Here is a 24,083-nt window from a genome sequence, read left to right as displayed (position 1 = left end):
TTCATGTTCTTCGACTCCAAATGTAGTGCTTTTTCTACTCCACAGGGGAAGTCCAGTGGTCTAATAGATGATGTTACTGGTCTTGAGTCAGGAAGACCTGAGTTCAAGTACCGTTCAGACTCTGACTACTCTATGACCTCGGGCAAATCAGAACCCCTGTTGCCTCCATTTAAAAACCATAAACTATTTAGTACAGTGGCTGTCACATAGGTACAGAACATAATTATCTATATCAATAGATATCCATATCTCAACAATATTTTGATGCAAGTTATGGAGTATAATTTGTGCCTATTTTACAGATGAGGTTGAGTGGCTTCTCCTTAGTCAAACCAGTCCAACTTAATAAGCATTTACCAAGTCCTTACTCTGAGTAAAGCACTAACCTAGATCTTGGGAATACAAAGACAGGACAAAAAATAGTTCCTAGCTTGAAGAATTTATATTGCATAGGGGAAACTCTAAACATAAGCAGATAACTATTTACCAATTTGTTTGAGGAGGGAGAAACCACTAATTAGTGGTATCAAGAAGCAATGTGGGACAGCTAGGTAGCACAGTAGATAGAGCACTGGTCCTGGAGTCAGGCGTACCTGAGTTCAAATCCGGCCTCAGACATTTAATAATTACCTAGCTGTGTGTGGCCTTGGGCAAGCCATTTTACCCCATTTGCCTTGCAAAAGCTGAAAAAAAAGCAATGTAAGAATAGAAAAAGAAATCAGGAAAAAAAAACCGAAACCAGTGTAAAGCAGCAGTGTTAGCCTCCCAAGTCAAGAAAGACAGATTTCAAGTTCTTCTCCTGATATATATATATATATATATATATATATATATATATATATATATATATATATATATATGTATATACTGACCATGAAGCCTTGGGCAAATTGCTTAACCTCTTAGTTTTGTGGAAAATTCTCTAAGACACCACTTACTGATCTCCAAGAGTAAAGGAATTTCTCCTACTGAAAAACTTCTGTATTGATGAAATAAAAAAAAGCTAGACTTTACTCAATGACTCCCATTCGCATTTCATGTGACTTTATTTAGGTGCTTTATAGATACAGTAAAAGTTAAAGATTTGTATGTTTAGGGGAAAATCTGAACGATAAACTATTTTTTTTGAACAATGCCTTCTAGGGGTGGCTAGGTGGTGCAGTGGATAGAGCACTGGCCCTGGAGTCAGGAGTACCTGAGTTCAAATCCAGCCTCAGACACTTAATAATTACCTAGCTGTGTGGCCTTGGACAAGCCACTTAACTTCATTTGCCTCGCAAAAACCTAAAAAAAAATAAAAAAATGCCTTCTTCTACATGTGCAGTAGGGAATCTAGACAAACAGCTCAGTGGTTCAAACTGTTGTTTAGCGGAGGCCCCTAGGACACTTGTTATATTAAGGGGACCACTGATCTCTGATTACTCTACCAACTGGGGGTATGTAAATCTATTCTGCTCAAGTGCTTGAGGATGCTTGAAAATAGTTTAATTTATGAAGTGTTTTTAACAACTCCCTTATGATTTTGTTTGCCATTGTTTTTCTATAATAACAATCTCAAATTTGACTATTGCTCTATGGCATGTCAAGTGCTTTGATAGAATCACAGAATCTTAGACTTTCTATTTTAGAGGTCATCTAGTCTGACATACTGATATAGGAAAGTCTTCAAAGTCTTCAATATTTCAACAGTTGCTTTTTGTTGTCTCCCTGATAGAATACATGCTCTCTGTCTCCCCCTTCCTTTCTCCTCCCTCTCTCTCTGTCTCCCCCTTCCTTTCTCCTCCCTTCTTTTATTTTTTGCATTTATATCCCCCAGTACCAATGACAGTGTTTGACTCATATTTGGACTTAACAGGTGCTTATTGCTTGATTGATTGATTGATTGACTCAGTCTTTGATTAAAGAATTTCAGTAATAGAAAATTCTCCTGGGTTAGCTCAGTTTTTTGACAACCTTTGTTTCAAGGAATATCCACCATAAACCAACCTCTCTGCAACTTTTTCCCTTCTCTTGTTTATATTATTCTTAGTTCTGGCCTCTGACATCATTCAGAGGTGTAAGATAATAACAGAGAAGGAAACTGGGAGCAGGTTTTAAAGAACTTTAAAAGAAATATAGAGTATTTTATATTGGCTCCTGAAGGTTAAAGAAAGGCATCATTTACTGTGCTTACTGGGCATTCTAAGCCTTCTGAAAAGCTCTTATTTTGGCACTTACACTTTTAGACATATTTGATATAAAATAAACTGTTTTTTTCTTGCTTAGCTTCTCATTTTTAGCAAAGTGAAAATTCTCATGATCTTTTTTAGGAGGCTTGCAGATAAAATAGTTAATCATTCCTGTTGCTGTTCTTATACAATGTTTATGGCCCAATAGTTTAATTCCCAGTACCTGACCTAAAATCTTTATAGTACCGTAGTAAAATATATTGTAAATAGTAGTAACATATATTGTAAAGAAAAATTAACATGATTTAGAGGAAAATAGTCTGGATTTAAAGATCTGGGTTCAAATTCTACCGTTTTAACTGATTCATCATGTTTCTGTATATTGATCACTTCATTTCTTTTTCCTGAGACTATGCAATTTGGTGAGGTTGAATTGAGAATGAGATGATGTATATAAAGCATTTTGTGTACCTTAAAGTACTAAATGAAGCCAGCCTTTATTATTGAAGCAGCTAGGTGGTTAAACAAGATACTGTATTTTCCTATATATAAGATGCACCTTAATTTTGGGACCCAAATTTGAAAAAAAAATTATTACATAAAGTTATAGAACTCATTTTATTCATCATAAAATTCATACAACTCCTCATCACTGTTGAAACTCCCATCCATTAGCATGTCCTTATCTGTGTTTAATGCTGAATCAGTCTTAGGAGAGGCTCTGCCTGCTCTGCTGCCTGTGCTCTGGTCTATGTTTGACCACAAGCACTCCCTGGGCAAGTCTGATGTATGGACATATGCTTAGTCCATTCTGTTTCTTGAACCCGAAGCACCAATTATGTCTTCCTTTGAAATCAATAACTTCTTTTTCATCAGCAGTTCTTGTCTCATGATGAACCATCTTTGTGGACATAGGAATTCCAATTGCCCTTTACTCTTCAATCCATATTTTCAATTCCCTCTCTAAATCAGGCCATTTTGGTGACTTGCCTCTCATAACCTTCTTCTGCCATGACCTTTTCAGGAGGACTTCTTCACTTAACCAGTCTTGTATTGTTTTCTCAGTTGGAGGAGGACCAAACTGATGTTCAGCAGCATGATTTCCATTGATTTTTGCAAACTGGATCACTTTTAACATGACTTCAGCACTGGACAAAAATCTTTTCTGAGCCATTTCTGGGCAGAACATAGCAAAATATAACCTAATATAACAGTAACAAATGTGAAACAATGAGCACAAAGATAACAAGCATGAAAAAAATGAGAAATGCAAGTAAAATAATCTAGAATAATGAGTGCAAAAACAAGGACAAAAAAGTGAGAAATGCAAGTAAAAAAATCTACAACCATCATCTAAAATGTTCCTATATTTAGACCCCAAATTTTCTGAAAAAGGGTGTGCCTTATACATGGTGTAATATGGTAGAATACTGAAACTGGACTCTAGAAGACTTGAGTTCAAATCTAACTTCAAAACTTTCTAGTTATGTGTGCCTCAGTTTCCTTATCTTTAAAATAACAATAATAATAACAGCTACCGCCCAGGATTATTTGTTAAGTGTCAAATAAAATAATGCTTGTAAAGCACTTTGCAAATCTTAAATTTCTATATAAATACTAGCTATTAGTTTTGTCTTCATTATACTTTAAGGAGTTTCGTCAGCATAGTCAGCCAGATGTGATTTAAGTCATAAAATTCTTTTCCTCATCTTGAATTAACTCATGAGTTTCATAAATCGAAGATTTGTAGAATGTGTAGCTACTTTACCACTTAAAATGGAAATGATATAAAATCATTGTTTTAACTAGTTCCAAGTAACCTTCTATCAGAAAGCAAGATTAGAAAATTTTACTTGGTTTCGCCCCAACTCTCTTTCTCTACTTCCCCTTCTCTTTCTCCAACATGCATGTACACACTCACACACACAGACACATAGACACACACATACACACAAACACACTTCTTCCCTGCATTACACATAATATTATTCTAATAATAAACTTAAAAGCATGTGGTTATGGTGGGATTTCTTACCTTGCATTTGCTTAACCTCCGGTATACCTCAAGCCACAACAAATAGAACTGTACTTTAGCTGTCAGAAGCTTTCAGACATTTAGACACTAAATTACATAGCATACAATTATACTTGAAGTGTAAAAGGAGGTTAAAGCACAGTATACAGAAAACAATAGGTGTATTAAGTCTAAAGTAAGGCAGATGCTTGCAGAAGTGCTGTCTTTAGCTAGTCAAGACTTTTTTTGGTTTTGTTTAATTTTATTATGGGAAAAAGAATTATTCATCATAATGCCATTATTTTCTATTAGTGAGTAGCATCAGTAGACTTGTGGTCTGTTCATAATATTTCTGTAAAGAGACATGTTAAAAAAAAGTTTTACTTGGGGGAGCTATCCATCTGCCTGAATGGTATGGTTAATATAATATAATTCAAAATGTTTATAAAAGGTCTAAGAAAGAGATGCTCCAAAATCTAAAGCCAATCTGACACCATATAATATAAAAACTTTATAATATTATCATACCTTCTTGTAAAATTAATTTGGTAGTAGTTGGAAAAAGAGACAGTGATTATAGAGTGAAACCCATGGATATTGCCATAGACATGCTATGGCCTGTAGTATGATTTTTCCCATGAAGAATTTCTCCAAGCTAGCAGAAATGAACAGTTCTTAAATAAACCTTTTCATTCATTTCATCTAGGCAAGTCTCTTCACTGTCCCTGGAACATGCATTTTCATTCCCATCTCTTTCCTTTATTCATGCTATGCCAGTTGACCAGAATGTCTTCTTAACCTATTTTTAAAGTTCACTCAAGGCCTTTCTGTTCTGTGAAGTTTTCTTTAAACATTATGGACCACAGTGATCTTTCCTGGCTTCTTAACTCCAAAAGCACTTAATTGTCTCTACTGCTTATTTTGTTGCCTAATTATTCAGTGTCTGGCATTGTAATTTAAGCATTTCACACCTATATACCTTGTCCTCCCAGCTAGTCTCTAAATTTATTAAAGGCAGAGAACAATTGTATCTTAATTTTTTTTTGCATCCTCATTGTAGATTCCCCTAGTGTTATACCCACAATAGGCACAATAAATAACTTGTTGAATGAATGAACTTAAGGCAAACAGGGTAATTTATGTCTTTTCAACTGTTTTTACCAAGTCCTCAGAACTGTTCCTGCTATGTTGACAACTATGGTAGCCTGAAGGAGGAAATTATGAGGAGGGAAAAACTCCCATATGTAATCCAGAAAATTTGGGGCTGGGGGAAAGGGAGAAAAAGAAATCATATAAGGGAATAAAACATGAAGGCTTTTTTTTGTATATTGCAGATATGTGCTTTAATAAAAATAAACATCTGGATTTACAAAACATACATTAGGAAGTAAATTCACACTACCAAAGGAGTCTTTGAATTATGAAAGGACACATTGCAGTTTTTTTTAAAGTTAAAGCTTCTCTCTAGTAGTTGAAGTATTTTTAAAAAGTGCTATTTAACTGCATTTAAAATAAATGGATTCACAAATATGTGTTGAAATTTCTGAAAAATAATAAATGAAATGATGGCTACAAAAAGGAACAGGAAAACATATTTCAAAGATGTTTAGTGCTCTATCTTAGCTTTACAATTAGAAGTACTTGGCTAGATTTTAGTGTGTTTTTTCTTTTTTGTCTTTTTTTTGAAAGTCCTTTTCTGTCCCAGTTTAGGAATAAATGCAGGTAAATATTAGTATGTGTTGATAAATCCTTTATATTTATTTGCAAGATTCCTCTATAGGCTAGTAAAATTGAATTAAAATGTTAATCCTTTTCCCCTCTTCAGCACCTATAACCCAAGGAACTGGGGTAAATTTCCCTATTGGAGAGATCCCGAGCCAGCCATACTACCATGACATGAACTCTGGTGTAAATCTACAAAGGTCACTGTCTTCTCCACCAAGCAGGTACAGTTCTTATATAATCATATATTTACTTCATTTTAACACTTTGATGGGAAAGGAAGAAAAGCAAGTATCTCCATAATTCTTACTGATTTTTTTATATCATTCTGTCACATCATTATATGAACACATCATTAAATAAGTTTCAATGAGCATAATTGTTCTCTAAGATCATCTTTTTAAATTTTTTTTTAAAATGATTGAATGAATAATGAGAGAAAGCTCAACCATCTTAATAACAAAGAGTACAGTGATTTATAAATCATTTCATGACACCTCTAGGAGTTACTTAAAATATGTTGTTATGGCAAAAATATTCATTTTGGTTCTTCAAGATTTAGGGACAAGCATAAAAAAAGAGAAAAGGGGGGGTTATAATGAGATAATATTTTTAAAACATCATAGGAATACCACAGACTCAAAAGTTTGAAAAATAATATCCTAGGGAATAATTTATTTAGATTTCCAATATGGTCTTTTGGTTTTGTTTAATTTGAGAACTACCATTTCATCTACTACCTGAGAAGGGTTTCATGAGTTTCCTTAGACTGCCAAAGTGATTCATGATTCTCAAAAAAAGTTAGGAGTCACTGGACTAGGTGCTCACTAGTTATTTGACTTTGGATAAATTATTTAATTTTTCTGAGCCTCAAATAAAGATACTCCTATTTACACTCCCTATTTTACAAAGTTGTCAGGTGAAAAAAATGCTTTGTATATCTAAAAGTACTAGAGAAATGAATGTGACTTGTTAGTCTTAATAAATGATATCAATAACAATAATTCCCATTCTGTGAAATCTTGTTCTGCTGACTATCCAGATAACATACCTTTATTTTAGTTCAGCTTTTCCTAGGCATATGCACAATAAATATAAATATAAGCATGCAGTAGTTAAATATAAGGTAGTCTGGGCAGGAGGGTCCTACCAGCTGAGTGGCCAAGGAAAGACTTTATGTAGTGGAGGCTAGGTGGTGCAGTGGATAAAACACCGGCCCTGGAGTCAGGAGTACCTGGGTTCAAATTCGGTCTCAGACACTTGATAATTACCTAGCTGTGTGGCCTTGAGGAAGCAACTTAACCCCATTTGCCTTGCCAAAAAACCTTTAAAAAAATCCAAGCTCACTTAGAGTTCAAAATAAAAACAACTAAAGAATTTATGGGGCAGCTAGGTTGCACAATGGTTAGAGCGCTGGCCCTGGAGTCAGGAGGACCTGAGTTCAAATACGACCTGACACGTAATAATTACCTAGCTGTGGTGCCTTGGGCAAGCCACTTAACCTCATTGCCTTGCAAAAAAGAAAAAAAAGAAAAAAAAAAGACTTTATGTAACAGGTCCTGCTTGAACTTTATCATGAAAGAAAAAAGGAACTCAGAAAATTGGAGATGAGGAGGGAGTACTTTTTAGATGTGGGGGGACAAAGATGGGAGATACAGCATGTTTTGTAGGGCACAGAAAGCTAACTTGTCAGGATCACTGTGTGGGAGGGGTGTATTGTTCAACAAGATTGGAATAATAGCGGGAATCCCTATTGTGAAGAGCTTTAAAAACTAAACAGAGACCTTAACATTTGGAATAGGGAACCACTGGAGCTGAGTATGGGAGTCATATGGGTAGACCTTTGCTGAAGGCAGCAGGATATAAGAAATCCAGAATGGAGATAAAACATTTAGGGTTTTAGAGGGACCATTTAGGAAACCTAAATTACATGGATCTAATTAAGAGGTGATGAGGTACTGAATTAAGGTGGTGACTGGGTAAATAAAGAGAAAGAACAGAATAAGAGATTAGAGTTAAAAATGGAAAGATTTGGAACTGATTGAATATGTGGACTGAAGAAGAATGAGAAGTTGACAATAATGCAAAACTTATATCCATCTAGGATGAAGGATGAAGGAAGAAGAATTTATTTCTTTGAGAGAAATAGGGATATTTTAAATAATTGTTGAGCCTGGTCTTTATTGCCATGTGGAAGGAGCTAGAATTTTTCTTTTTTAAACCCCAAGGGATCTCCTTCCACTTTCTTGGTTCCTCTGAAAATCACCACTTCACTTTTATTTCTTTAATACTTTTGCTTCTGAATTTGTCCCCATATCCTAGGACTCCCTAACTACCTCCTCTACTCCTTTCTTCCATGCTCTCATCTAGAGGAAAATAGAGCAACTCTATCACCTCCATAGTTTTAACAGTATCTGAAGCAGCCTGAGATATCTTTTGGGGGTTTCCATAGCACATTATTGGCTTATATTGAGCATTTTTGTTGTTTTGTTCATTCAGTCATGTCTGACTCTGTGCAATTTACCAAAACCTTTAGATTGTTTAAAGGTGAATTACTTCGATATCTTGTTCTCCTGTTCTACTTATGAAACTGATTTTTTTTATCCAAAGTGTATGACTTTAACATTTATTCCTAATACTGAATTTGGCCCAGGGTTCTAGTTTTTAATATCTTTTTGGATCCTGACTCTATTTGTCATCTATAATTTCATGAGCATACATTTTCCAAGTTTTTAGTAAAAAACTTTAAAATTCATAGGGCTAAGTACTTATCTCTGGAGCATTACAGTGGATAGTATCTTGTGATCTGACAGTAATCAACATTCATGACTATATTTTGGGTCTATAAGACTTGAGATTTTGGGGTTCCTTTTCTGAGAAACCTTTCAGCCATTAGGAATAACAGTTTTTCAGTCTAATAACTGGTTTAGGTTGTCTTCTGCTGCAATGAGGTTAGGGAGAGTTTAGGTTAGAGATACTCTGCAGTTAATTGCTTTTTTTTTTGAGTTGGGTCTTTCCTTTGTAGTTTCATTAATTTGCTTGGCATGTTACAAATTCTCAGAATGTCACTCTCCATATTCGAATAACAATCCAAAAAATGTATTCCAGATATAAATAGGTTTTATGTTATCATTTTGATTATTTTGGCTGGTATTCCTTTCATCCTCTTCTTCTAGAAAATCAAGCTGATTGTATTTGAATAAGTACTTATTCATTGCCCTGTGTTTGCACTAAAGGTATAATATGATACATGACTATAAAATAATGAATCTGTTTATTCTGGTAGATTATATAGATCAACATGTTGAGGCCAGGGAAAATGCCTTTAGTTTTCCAATTGAGCAAAAATTGCATTCTTTCTGACCTGACTGGGATATTGTCAACTCATAGTATAACAATCAAATCCAACAAGGATTTATTAAGCACCATGTGGAAGGTACTCTTCTAGGCTCTGGAGATACAGTAAATGTGAAAAAAGCCTCTGTCTTTAGGGTCCTTATTTATTTAAATTCTATTGAGGGGGATGTCAGCCTAGCTCTCTCCTTATGGTAAAAAGATTCCAACATTATGGTCTTCAAAACAGCAGAGGACTTGAAATCATTCCTCTACTTCCTTATTGTTAACATTTTTCCTCTATTTTTTCCACCTACCCCTGCAGATTTCCTCTGCAGGATTTAAGACATCTAGAACTCTGACCCCCAAATCATAACTGAGCTGAAAGAAGATTAGATGATTTAAAGTTACATTTTGAACTATACATGGAAGAACTGAATTAATGTATTACTTGCTATTTTTATAATTAGACATAAAGTCTAAATTATGTTTTCTTCTAAGTAAAATGTTATAGAATCCTGAAGGTTACAAAACATACAAAATGCTTATTTATTAATTCAAATACAGAGATATTTCAGTAGACATAGTTTCAATCCTCTTATGCCCAGTAATTAGAAGGGATACTAGAACTATACTAAGGGTAGGGTGATTGGATTTTTGCCCTGGGGTACTAGGGCATTGAAATTTAGAGGGAGGAAAAATTAAGACATGTTTTCCTTTAGCAACTGCAAGTCATTCTAGCAATTGTTTCCCCTTCTACATGGCTGAATTTGCCTCAATTACTTCTATTATTTTTATATCGTATTTTACCAGATAGATTTGAAGGCAAGTATACTGCTTGCCTCATGTTCCAAAATAGCTAGTCATGGTTCTGATGCTGCTGTTGTAAGAAATAACCATTAGTAATAAATAAATAAACAAACAAATAAACAAACAAATAAATAAATAAATAAACGAACGAATGAATGTTTGTCTGTGTGTGTGTGTGTGTGTGTGTGTGTGTGTGTGTGTGTGTGTGTGTTCCTGGCTACAGTTATCTGATTAATAGGATAGCAGGGAGAAGACATCAAACATTATGACCTTTCACATTTAAAAATGATTTTTTTCTCCTCTTATGTGATGTATTGATTTAGTATGTACTGATTGAGAAAAATCCCTCTTTTTAAAATAAATTGTAGCATTTAAATCTAAAACTTTCACTTTCAATTCACCTAAGCAATTCTTTTCAGGAATGACCATTGATCAGCATTCTGACTTTGTAGGCAAAAAGAGAGTATGCTATCTCAATAATAGAAACTAAGAATTCTAATGTGTAAAACAGGAAATAGTCATGTTAACTTCGCATTTAAAAGCTTTTTTGGAAATGGAGTAGAAAAGGTTAGAAATATAGCTGTCTCAGATATATATATATATATATATATATTACACACATGCACATGTATATCAACAAAACAGAGATAAGATATTATATTTATAATATTTAATTTGATAGAATGTGCCTCAATCTGTAAATTTATATACATAGAATTACATATATGATATATACATATATGTGATTGTGTGATATACACACACATTCATTATTATTGTAGCACACCACTTTCAATGAGTGCAATGGATACTACTATTTCAGAATTCTCACAACAGATAGGTAATAACAATTTTCCTTTTTGTCCTATTCATAGTCATTGAAATTTCCTTTTACAAAATTTTCTTTAACAACTTGATAGTCTCAGCAATAAAGTATCATGAGAGAAGATTCTCTTTCAGAAATATTATAATAAACTTATTATTTTTAACAGCAAAAGACCCAAAACTATTTCCATAGATGAAAACATGGAACCAAGTCCTACAGGAGACTTTTATCCTTCTCCCAACTCCCCAGCTGCTGCAAGTCGGACATGGCATGAAAGGGATCAAGGTGAGTTATTTAGAAGTTATTTCTACATATTTTAGAGGATATAAATATATACATCTACATCTACATCTACAAACATAACACACATATACACATACCTATACATGCATACCCATAAACAAATGTCTATTATATAATATATATGACTTATGTAATATATATATATACATATATAAGCATTTTATATATATATATATATATAAATGTATAAGTTTATTTACAAAAGCATACATGCATACACATAAGTTGTATTTCTTGGTAAGTTTTCATTTGATACAGTGTGCCTCAATGAATCTGAATAAAGAATTTCATTATATTTGAACTTTAAGTATCTTGTCCATAGCTAAGAAAGAATTTGTCTTTATATATCCCTAATGTTAATAATATTATTGTTACTTATATAATATTATTAGAATATTTTTAGAGACATTTGTCAAGCATTTCCTCTAGGTTATAAGAAAAAACTATAACTTTTCATGTTTCTGTTCAACATGGTTTATTACAGGTGAAATAGTTGAAAGCACAAAAATGTGAACTGCTGTTTTTTTTTTTGTAAAGTATATATCATTTAATGATTGATTAAGCTTTGTTTCTATGGGAAAACTGGGTTTGATCAGAATCAAATCTACTCACACATTTGTATGTGACTTTGATGATGAAATTCAGAACTTTTAACAACCTGAAAATGCTAGTAGCTGAAACGTTCTGTTAAAAATAAAACTGTTTTTGATTTGTTCTTTTTTGATGCATCTGGGCATATCCAGAAATAGAATTCTAAAACAGTATTAGGGAAAATATATAACTCTTAAATCAGGTATTATTGATGGTTTAGGTGTAGAGTTGTTCTGTTTATATTTATCTCTATCCATCATCTACCTATCTGTCTGTCAATCTTAATAAATTATTTTATGGGCCTATTTGTCAGATTAAACAATGACCATTTAACTAGATAGATAGAAAACTCAAACTGGGTTTCCTTTATAACAGAATTTTATAAAAAATAGAAATATACAAGTCACAATTTTAGTGCCAGATTAAAAAATTTGGTCAATGTATCATTTGCTGCTGTAATTTTTTTAAAGAATGAAACTGGGGGGGGCGGTGAGGGGGAGATAGAGGATCCTTAAATAGTTTCTGAAGATAATTGAACACCTAGGCAAATCCAATTGGCAAAGGCAAAAATCATACATGATACCCCATGCAGTTCCTTCTTCAGAATTTCTTCTCTTGCTTCTTAGGTTCTTTTTACCCTTTGGGCCAGATTTTCTAATTCAATTCTAGTTTGCTTTCCAGCAAACTTCTTTCACTTAATCATTTTTATTTCTGCTTCTACATTTTAAAAACCATTGGACTTAACCCCACTGTTTTGTCAAATAAAACCATTGGATCCTCCCATTTGGCAGGTTGTATATATGTATGTTCATATTTATTTAGGTCAATAAATTTTTTTTAGGTCAATAATTTTTTTCAGTTTCCAAAAATTGTTCCTGATTTTTCCAGTTTTCCATGTCAGAATTTTTTCCAGTTTGATATAGCAGAATGTTTACATTCTGGATTATATAAAAAGAGCTTGCATTTATATTGTTCTTTAAAATTACAAGGGATTTTTGTCATAACCACTCTATTAGGTAGGTAGTACAAATCTTATCATCCTCATTTTGCACATGAGAAAAATGAGATCAAGAGAAATTTAGTGTCTTACCCAGCAGCATGAAATTTTGGAAAAGGGAATCAAACTCTTTTATCACTTCAAATTCAGTGTTTTTCCTAATAAACAATTATGTCAGCCCCCTGCCTCCCACCATGTTTTGACCCAACTCATTCCTCTCAAACTCTCAGGTAGACCTCTTTGCTTCAATGGTTTCTACCATTATTGTATTATAAATAATGTTTTATACACATTTTTGAAAATGCAGAAATCATTTTCCCTTTTGCTTTTCATGCATCTGTGTAATATAAGAAGATCAGTCTTTTAAAGCTACTTAGTTTAGTCCTTGCTTATAGCCCATTGGAGGGGCTTTGGAAGATGAGGGGTGTGGAGAGGCTTTTCTGAGAAGGCTTTGTTTTGCTTAGCAAACCATTGGGAGAGTCCCTAATCCCATGATGACTAAAAAGCAAAATTACAACTAAAAACTAAAAATATTATGAGATGATTAAAGATAATAGCTGAAGTGTATGGTCAGGATGTCAGCAATTTTATTTCTCCTCACAGAAAATTCTGGGTGGGCATTCATAATTTTGGTACTTTTAATTTATATCTTTAGAAATCACTTTGATGTTTAAGATTAGATTTTGGTACAAAGGCAACAGAGTTCTTAGTAATACAGTGGGTCACAGTCATAGAGAAACTAAATGTATGGAATTCTGCATGTAGAGATGATAGTCTAGTATAGTTTCTGCAGCTTAGGCTTCCCTAAGCATTGGCTTAGGGAAAGGTTGGTATTATTACCCTCATTTTAGAGATAAAGAAACAAAAGTTAAAAGAGAAAGGTGAAGAAGAAAAGGAACAAACATTTTTATACTGCCTACCTTGGGTAAGATATTGTGCTAAATGGTTTCTTTTTTTTTGGTAAATATTATCTCGTTTGAGTTGAAATGATCTGCCCAGAGTACATAGTTAGTTACATATCTTAGTCTACATTTAAAAGAATTCTGAAGTTTTCAAGTTTTCTTTCTATTCTACCACATCAGCCTCAGGTATTATAATTACCTACTAGCTAGAAATAGTAAGAAAGGTATGGGAAGGGTGGAAGTAAGGGTGTGTATGATAATGATTGGTAGAGTCCCTAATGATACTCCAGTGGTATCCCAAACCAATCTAATAAATGTTTTCTGATTGCCCAGAATTCTGTTGTTTCCCAAGTAAAGCGATTTCTCAGAAAAGATTGGGGAGATACCTCCCAGTCAAAGGAATTTCCTACAATGTAAGGTGGGATTTTGTTAGTGAATGAATCACAGTTTTTAGGAAATACCCTTTTTAAGGAGCAATTTGTTTGGCAATGACCAGAAGTAGTCATTGACACTTCTTTTCGCATATTTTTCCTTACTTCCTTTGCAATCTTAAAAAAGTATCCTGTTTGGGGCTTGTGCATTTTTTTCCAGTATCTTCCCTAAGAGGGAACACACATTAGTTTCCCCTGTTTCCTTATTAAGGAATCAATAAATAAATGCCTTATTTATTTGAACGATGTGAAAAAAATTAGGGAATTGGGGAGGGGAAGCAATAAAAAGTTTTTTAAAAGTAAAATAGAGACGGCATTCTTAAAAACCATGACAAATAACTAAAATAATATAAAGCTCATATTTTATCACTTATGTGCCAGGTTTACTCCAAACAAAGCTTTATTTTCATTTCCAGAAAAATTATACCGAAAAAGGCATATAATAGTAGGAATAATAACAGTACTGCTAATTATGTGTGGGAATGGATGTATTGCAAAGAAGTGTAGGTGTTCTTTATTACAAAAAGTGTCACATTGTAAAAGTTGATTCCTCTACCAGTCTATTTAATAAAGGCAATCTCATATCATATTATAAAACATTTTTGAAAAGTAGAAGGGAAACTGTCATTCTTTCCCTTTTGTTAAATCATTGTATTGTCTTGGTGATTTTCCTTTGTCAAGATGACTGGAATTATCTGAGAAATCTAAAAAGGCATATCATGTTAAGAGGAAGAGGGAAAAAAAATCCCTTCTCATGTACTTAAAAACTCTGACACTTTAATATTGAAACCCCCAAAGACTTGTCAATATAAACAATAAAGCATTGTAGGATGAAACCTTCACCTGTTAAGATAATAAAGAAGGAAGGGTACATACTATCTTTGTAGATTTTATAAAGGCAAATGAAATTTCTTTGTTCTTTGTTTTTTTTTAATGGGATAAAATACTCCATACCTTTACATCTTTAAGTTCCTCTTCTAAAGAGGAAACTTTTGGACATGCATAAATTAAGCTTCTTGAGGGCAGGAATTGTTAGTTTGTTCTTGCTTTTTGTCTTTTGCTTTCCTGTTCCTGGCCCAGTAGTTATATGTGATGGATATTTAATAATTATGCATGCCATATTGATTTCCTGGCACTGAAAAGAGAAAGGCAAGAATAACATCTTGCATTTTTCTTGCATTGGCCTACCATAGTTTAGATTAATCACCACAGTAAGTAATCAACAAATATTGGTTGGTTGGTTGAATGATTGTTTCTGCTTGCAATTACCAGTACTTTTCACCTTTTTAAAAAAAATGCTGAATTCATTGATGATGCCCTGTGACCCACTGAGTTAGCAAGAATCCTATTGTCCATGCTCCAAGATCTAATCTTGGACAACAAACAAATTGATTTCCAACTAACATAAGAATCAAAGGTTAACACAATCTTGATGCTCCTCCTTCCTTCAACTTTTCCCCTTTCCTCCAGAAGCAGCTAGGTGATATTGGATCTGGAGTCAGGAAACCCTAAATTCACCTCCAGTCTCAAGAAACTTATTCAGCTATGTGACCCTGTACAACTCATGGAGTCTTTGTCTGCCTCAGTTCCCTCATTCGTGAAATGACTATAATATTACCTCCCTCTCACAGTTGTTATGAGAATCAAATGACTAATGTCTGTGAAACACTTTGTAAATCTTAAAGTGCTATTTAAATGCTTTCTATTATTGCTATTATTATTTGCTCTGAACAAGAAATTCCTAAATCACTCATTTGGAATAAGGGGGATCACAAATGGCTTAACTTTAATCAAATACTATTCTTATTTCATGTAAAAATGTGCCAGTTTATTTATTGGGTTAGAAATTCTGATTTGTATAATCCTCAGAGGGCTGCATATTTTGAAATGCAAATTCAGATGTTGAACATTCCATACACATACATCATGTTCTTATATTTTAAAAATTCTTTAAAATTGTACTACCTTGATAACAAGAAATATAACTATCACATTTTAAGCAGTTCATTAATTGTAATTTATCAGCTTTAAAAATATACTTTTAATGAAATATTATTTAAGATTGCTAAATATTTTTCAAATTCTATTATCTATAATTTGCATAAATTTAACCTCATAAAAAGTAACTTGAATTAGATTAGTCAACATTTGCTTCTTTATTTTTATTTCTTCATAACTTACATCTTTCAATAAAGGGGAAGCAAGACTAGATATGATGACAAAGAGAAATAAGACAACTCCTATTGTTAACCCTTCTTCCCTAGAACATTTTCCTCTTGGGGCCAGATCCTAGCCTTTCTGTGATATCCTTATTATTATGTTCTTATTGTAAAAGCTCACTATCCCCAACCTGGCCTCCAACAAATACATAGATCCAAACATTAAGAAAGATTCACACACACACACACACACACACACACACACACACACACACACACACACACACACATAAATATTCTATACCAATTCTCTCTGGGTGCTAACTGATTAAAATGATATAAGCAGAGTCTTTTCCTTCTGTTCTTCAATTCAATTCAATTTGATTTGATTCAATGCAATCAAACAAGCCTTTATTGTAGTTGAGAAATATTTCAGAATCTCCTTGTTCTAATGCTGAAAAGGAAAAGGACCCTAAATGAGATATTATCTGGTTTACACTGCTCTTCTGACTCAGATCAGTGGTTCTTTTCCTAAGACTTCTTTTCTTAGGAACCTTACAATAATTCCTAAGAGTCTTCAGCTCAACATGTGTATAGCAGAGCTCTTTCCTCCTAATTTCATTATTCTTCCTAACTAGAAACAGCAAGGTGGTGAGTGGATAGAACACCAAACTCAGATTCACAGAGCTGAGTTCTAATTTTGCCTCAGATACTTACCAGCTGTGTGTTCCTAGTAAAGCTATTTTCACTTCTCTGTGACTTAGTTTCCTCATGTGAAAAATGAGATGAGACTGGATAAACTTGATGGCTTCTAAATTCCCTTCTAGTACTAAACTTCTGACTCTCTAAACTTGGACTATTTATATCAAAGGCACTGTCAACTTCCTCCAGTTATCCAGTTTCAAAACATCTACAATTACTTTTTACTCAAACTTAAAATCCTTTCATGTCTACCTCTACAACTCTTGCATCTTTCTCCTTTATTTTTACTCACAAGCTACCACCTTGATTCAGGTGGTAAACTATTCCCAACTTTGTCCCCTCTCACTTGAACAATTGCAATAGTCTCTTAGTTAGTATCTCCCCTCTCCAATTCTTCTACACAGTGCAAAAATGATTTTTCTAATTCACTATCCTCAATTTTATCCTCCATGTATCTTATTTATACATAATTTTTTGCAAGTTGTCTTTTTTATTAAACTGATATTCTGGAGGGTAGGGACTGTCTTTTACCTTTCTTCATGCTCCAGCACTTACTTAGCAGTGTCTAGCACTAGTAGGTACTTATAAATTCCAGCTAACTGATTGATTGATTGATTGACAATATTCTTTTCATATTTGATAAACTAAGACACTAAGACAAAATGTTGACTCCTCAATTTGATATTTAAAGTTCTATGATCCCATCTTTATTGCACTAAACCACCTTTCACATAAGCTATTCCTCACACATGTCCTTACATCTCTTGTCTTAGAATGTATTCCTTTCACACCTCCATGTCTTGGAATCTTCAGTTTCCTTTAAGGCTCAGTTTAAGAGCTAGCTTTTATAAGAGCACTTTTCTGATCCCTTCAACTGCTCTTTCACTAAAAATTATCTTATATATACTTTGTGTTTCTATTTGTACATGTTGTTTGTCTTGGCTTGATTGAGCATTGTTTTTAGTTTTATTTTTTTCATCCTTAGTTTCTAGCATAGTGTCTGACTCATAGTAGATGCTTAATAATTAATACTTGTTCACTGATTTGTGATTGATTCTTAATATTTGAAGAGGATTGGACCAAAGATTAATCTTTGTCTAAATTTAAAAGAGACTAAGTCCAGTTCTACTTAAATACTCAGAAGAGTGACAGACTGCTAAATTATATGTTTTGAAAATTCTCAAAGATTTCATTATTGATCTATTAACCATGTCATTTTCTCATTAAAAAGAAAATGAAGGATTTTGTTATCAGACTTCAGAAGATATGTTGTCTGAGATTTAGGTCAAAGGAAAAAAGATATCTTTATAGTAAAGGTAATTTAGTCCAATGAGTCCAAAGAGGAATGAAAGATCCTGTCATAAGTGCATTTTAAAACAATACAAAGGTGTTTGAAATTGGAAGGACATTAACAAAGGCTGGATGATCATTTGTCATGCATTGTTTAGGATTCAAATTAGGCAATCTGCGAGGTTCCCCAAAACTCTGAAGGCACTATGATTCCAATACAAGTAAATTATCATCAATTTGGACTTAAATGCTTTGGGAATTCTGTGACTATTCATATATGACTGGACTTATGAATAATGTAAACACGATTGTAAATTTACCTTTAGATAGTTGAGAGATAAGTCCATTTTAAAGTATTTTAGAAGTACCTTTAATTACAATATAAGCTAAGTAGGAAGGTGCTTTAATATGCTAACTAAATTACTTTTGAAAGTAGGAATTCTAGAGGTGGCTAGGTGGCGTTGTGGATAAAGCACTGGCCTTGGAGTCAGGAGTACCTGGGTTCAAATCCGGTCTCAGACACTTAATAATTACCTAGCTGTGTGGCCTTGGGCAATCCACTTAACCCTGTTTCCCTTGCAAAAACCTAAAAAAACGTAGGAATTCTATTAAATACTTCGTTAATATAGTTTTGGATATTTTAGGTAGAAGAAAGCAGAAAGAGCATATTCCTTTTCAATTGTCTGTAATTCATACACCTTACTAGTTTATTTAGGCTGACTTCCCAGTTAACCTGATTTATTGAAACTGTCATAGATTTCCATATTTAAATTAGCTTCATATACCTGAGAGTTGATGCTGAATTCTACTCCATCAATATTGTGCAGTACTATGAGGTACCATAAAGATGTACAAATATCAAATCAAGACAACCAACATTTTGATAGGAACATTGGAGAAAAGGATAATGCTAACATATCATCATATTAAGGTTGTATATATTAATAGCTGACTTTTATATGATGGTTTAAGGTTTGGAAAACAGTTTTATATATTTTATTTCATCTAAGATGAGCCACAGCCCTGAGAAGCAAATATTACCTGTTTTACAGATGAGGAAACTGAGATTGAAAAGGGTTGATCAATTCTTACACCACATCTAGTACCCTTTCTATTATAATATAAATATATATATATTATAAAATAAATATATAAATATAATCTACTTTAACATAAATATGTTATAATCCAAAATTTGAATTCAGTCTACAGTTTTAACAAACTGTCTATGGGCAATCATTTGACCTTCTTTTCCTATTTGTGCAATGGAGATATGTTCTATTGATTTTATTCAAGTAGTTTCAAATTAGAAGGGCATTTAGTAGTGTCTGTTCAGTAGGTTATAGATTTTGAACTGAATGGGACCTTGGAGACCATCTAGACCAGTTCCTTCATTTTACAAATTGAGACCCAGAGAGATTAGGTAATTTATTTAGCCAAAGTCATACTGAAAGTAAATGACAGGACAGATTGGAATTCAGGGCCTCCAACTCCAAATCTAGTATAGCTTGAAATGTCTTAGAAATGTGAGTTAGGTTTATGCCTACTAGACTAGAATGGTATGGCACCTAGGATAATTACTGTGTCATTTCATCATTCAATACCATATCCACTTTCTTCCCTTCTTCTTTTCCTGCTTCTCTATCTCATTCTGCACCCTTTTGTTGTCTTTTCTCCCTATTAATTATAGAATTCAGAACTAGAAAAGATCTAGAGTATTATTTACTCCAACACTCATTTTACAAATAAGGAAACTGAAGCAAGAGAGACAGTAGGGTTCAGTGAAAAGTCTCCTTGGCTTTTTGTTGTAGCAAAGAACTAAAAATTAAGGGGGAGGGAGGGGTGTATTTAATTGAATGGCTAACTACTTATGGCAAATAAATGTAATGTAATATTATTATTACCTTATAGGAATTGATGGAGATTGATTCTTAGAAACTTGAGATGTATTTTCAAACATGGCATGACAAATTTATGAAATTGTTTTGTTGGACCAAGTATATTTATTATTTTTTTTAATTTTTGGAAGTAGCATGTAAGGTAGAAGACTAGCAATTGTGATTCTTCTCCCCCCCACCCCCCCAAAAGAAGATGAAGGAGAAGTTACCAATGATTTTTTTAAATACAAAAAAAAGAACAAAAAGAAGTTAAGAGATACAAACAATTTAAGACAACTTGGAAACTAACATGTTAAATTTATATAATTTTTAAAAACTAAGCTATATGTAATTACAACTTTATATATATATATAATGCTATAATAGATAAAATGCTGAACTTGAAGTCAGGAAGATCTGAATCCTGCTTTTTAACTTTTACTAGCTATTTCTTCTTTGCTCCACTAGCTACTTGTTTAATTTTTTGGAGCCTCAGTTTTCTCATTAAGAAAATAGGGAAAAATAATGCCTCCAGTAACTATCTCATGAGTTTATTGTGAGACTCACATGAGTTAATAGATGTAAAGTACTCCATGTATCTTAAGGCAATATGTAAACTTCATTATTACTACCACTAAACCATGTTGCTTCTCCTTTCCCCCCTTCGTTTATTCACTTCTGCCCATATGGTAGCCTCATTGTGTTAACTAATTGCTACTGGCAGTCATTGCTTAGTTCCATTGATCACATCCAGGACTAAAAATGTTGTTGACTAGTACTTTATTTGGAACTAGCTTTTAGAGTGGCAATGTCCAAACTTTATAGCTATGAGGAATTTAGCTCTATGGCATTTATCATTTGTGATTGAATATCTGTGAGTATTAATATCAGGTAGATAAGTAGTCCCAAAAGCTAAATAAATGAATGAATGACAACTTATGTATTTCAGATTACCTATTATGCTCAAAATTGAAAATTTCTAAAAAGTTTAGTTGTAAAAGCAAAAAAAGTTGGGTAAATTTTTTTTATGAAAAAATAGATTTTTTTAATTTTTTCAAATCTGTATTAAAACTTGATCTTAAAATATTAAACATTTTATAGCAGTTTGAATAATAGTATTTGGATAGAAGCTCTGCTATATCCTTCCATGTGAGCTTGAGCAAGTTGCTGTCTTTCTCAAGACTCAGGCCCTTATCTGTAAAATGAATGAGTTAATTTTTTTAGGATCTTAATCCTATGAATCTCTATTTTTTACTTTGAGCTCTCAGGCTACCACAAGTTGACCTTTACTCCCCTGGACTGAGCATGTTTATGAGTAGCTGAGAGAATCCTCTCAACTTGAACATATCTTAGTAAGAAGGAGACATGGGTTGAGAGTTTTGGTCATCTCTCTCTTTTATTTATTTATTTTTTTAGGTTTTTGCAAGGCAAATGGGGTTAAGTGGCTTGCCCAATGCCACACAGCTAGGTAATTATTAAGTGTTTGAGACCAGATTTGAACCCAGGTACTCCTGACTCCAGGGCCGGTGCTTTATCCACTACGCCACCTAGCTGCCCCTTGGTCATCTCTCTTAAAGGAATGGCCACCTCTCTGGCCGCCTCTCCTCCTCTATAGCTTTAGGGGAGTATTTTGTTCGGATCTGTGGAGCTGGAACTAGAAATATTTACTTGAATTATGCCATTTTTGAACATTTTAGAATTATGCCCTTTATAAAACACTATTTTCCCCCACTATTTCTAAAAATTGCTTTTAAAAGTTGTGGTCTTAGGGCAGAGAGGTGGCATAATGGATAGAGCTCTGGCCCTGGAGTCAGGAGGACCTGAGTTCCAATTTGACCTCAGACATGTAATACTTATTTAGTTGTGTGACCTTGGGTAAGTCATTTAACTACATTGCCTTGCAATGGTCTTTAAAATTAAGAATAGATGATAAGGAAGCCCATTTATTAGTCCTGATGCCTATATCTTAAATTTAGAATATGCACACACACACCAATTGAAGATTTTAAGTGTTATATGAAAAATAATCTTTAATGACTTGAGTCAAATGAAAAGTGTCTTAAAAACCATCTTATCTGATTATTTAAAAGCAACCAAAACCAGCATTTCAATTCCTAAACAAAAAGTAATTGTTTTTAAAAGTATGTTAATGTAAAAAGACTCTTACTGGATCATTGAACAGCAGAAGTGCTAATGTGCTGGGAGACACCAGATGTTTTGGTTTGTACCTGAGGAATGCATAGTTCTCATGGATGCATATGCCCTGTCCTCAGCTATTCTGGTATAACAAATGATTGATAGAAATTGAGTCATTGTAACAGAACCTTGTTATAGGATCAGTGTCTCCTACTTTGAAAATAAATGACTCTGCCAGTCTGAAACATTTATTTTGCCTAAATGACTAGGGATGTAGCAATAGGAGACCATTATCCTGTGACAATATTCTGTTTCATTGACATTATCTCTTAAATGTAATGGGTCCATTACTAAATAGAGGTTTTTGTTGCTGATCAATTTCACATGATTTCCCAAACCATTAGGATAATAAATATACCACCACAATAATGTCTTTGACAGTATATTCTTTTTTCTTCCATTTATATTTAGGAGAGAAAATATAGATTTAAATTGAGCTCAAGCATGACGATTTATACCTTTACTTGACAACTTTTATCCATGACAGGAAAACACATATCATATACATAAACTATATTTTTATTGAGTTACTGATGACCTTCAATTTTTTCTTCATTTTTCATCTATCACACTAACCGCATCAAATCATAAATGTTCTTGAAAAGTTTCTTTCAGCCTCAGTATAATGCTTTTATTTGATAACAGTTTTCAAAGCCTTTCACACTTTCCTGGAAATCGACTAAAGTAACAAATCAGTAACATCTCCACCCCCCCCATCTACCCCCCAAGAACAGAGAATAGCATCAGTAACAAAAGAAATCTTGAATTGTCTAGGAGCAAAAATGTCTCTAAATGTATGGTTTTTCCCCAAATGTTCTCCATGAAAAACTCATCTATAATCTTGTTAAATTAGAACCCTTCCAGTATCTTTCTGACTTTTACAGTTAAGGTTATGGTATTGATTTTATTTTATAGTCCAAGGCTCTTGAATCCTTTACACTAATCAGCCACCATAACCAGGAGGTTTTCCCTAGAGAGGCATGTTGAATCTTAGTCATTTACCTTTGCCAATATTTAATAAATTGACTACAGTATACTCCAAATCCAACATTATTGTTTGGTATGTTTGGCTCTCTCTCTCTCTCTCTCTCTCTCTCTCTCTCTCTCTCTCTCTCTCTCTCTCTCTCTCTCTCTCTCTCCCTCTCTCTCTCTCCCCCCCTCCCCTTCAAATTAGGTTTTCTGACAGTACTCAAGACACTTTATCATTGTCAATCTGCTGAAATGAAATCACTTAATGGACAAAGGCATCTTGAAGTGTTTTTTAAAAGCGTATTCATGTATTCAGTATTCATTCTCTTAGCACTGTTCTTCACTCTTCAAAGGATTTTTACTTCTGGGTAAGGTGTTATTGTGAGCTTCAAAGGGGTTGGGGCTTTATCTTTGTTCAGTGTAGGTGTAGCCTAGAGACCTTTTTTTATATAGAAGGATGTGATAAATGGAGACTTGTACTAACATGCTACTGTGCTTGAATTTAGCTAACTATTGAAAACACACACACACACAAAACCCTGATTTAAACGACTCCTTTAATGCTCTTAGTTGCTGAAAAGCATAGTAATGTACTCAAATAGTAGTCAAGATAAAACATTCTGCTTAGTGAGAACTTTTACTAGTCTGCCCTTCTCCCCATTTACTATATTTTTGTTCTATAAAAAAGAATTGGCTTATAGAGAAGGAATTTTGGAGTGAATGCCTGCAAAATGGTCTCAACTCATCTCTAGGATTTAATTTCTTATTTTCCTAAAGTTATTTTAGGGTAAAT

General features: G+C 33.4%; 1 protein-coding gene across 6 annotated transcripts in view; it reads left to right on the top strand.

The window, feature by feature from the left end:
- The window catches only part of NFIB (nuclear factor I B), a 270,748-nt gene that overhangs the window by 185,301 nt on the left and 61,364 nt on the right, over nt 1-24,083 (top strand). For all 6 annotated transcript variants that reach the window (XM_074197522.1, XM_074197520.1, XM_074197519.1 and 3 more), the window contains exons 5-6: nt 6,008-6,128; nt 11,040-11,158. In XM_074197522.1, the coding sequence (XP_074053623.1) occupies nt 6,008-6,128; nt 11,040-11,158 (240 nt within the window). The remainder of the gene's footprint in view (nt 1-6,007; nt 6,129-11,039; nt 11,159-24,083) is intronic.

Source organism: Macrotis lagotis, chromosome 8 (assembly GCF_037893015.1).
Source record: "Macrotis lagotis isolate mMagLag1 chromosome 8, bilby.v1.9.chrom.fasta, whole genome shotgun sequence".
Classification (NCBI taxonomy): domain Eukaryota; kingdom Metazoa; phylum Chordata; class Mammalia; order Peramelemorphia; family Peramelidae; genus Macrotis; species Macrotis lagotis.
This window is presented reverse-complemented; position numbering and strand designations above follow the sequence as displayed.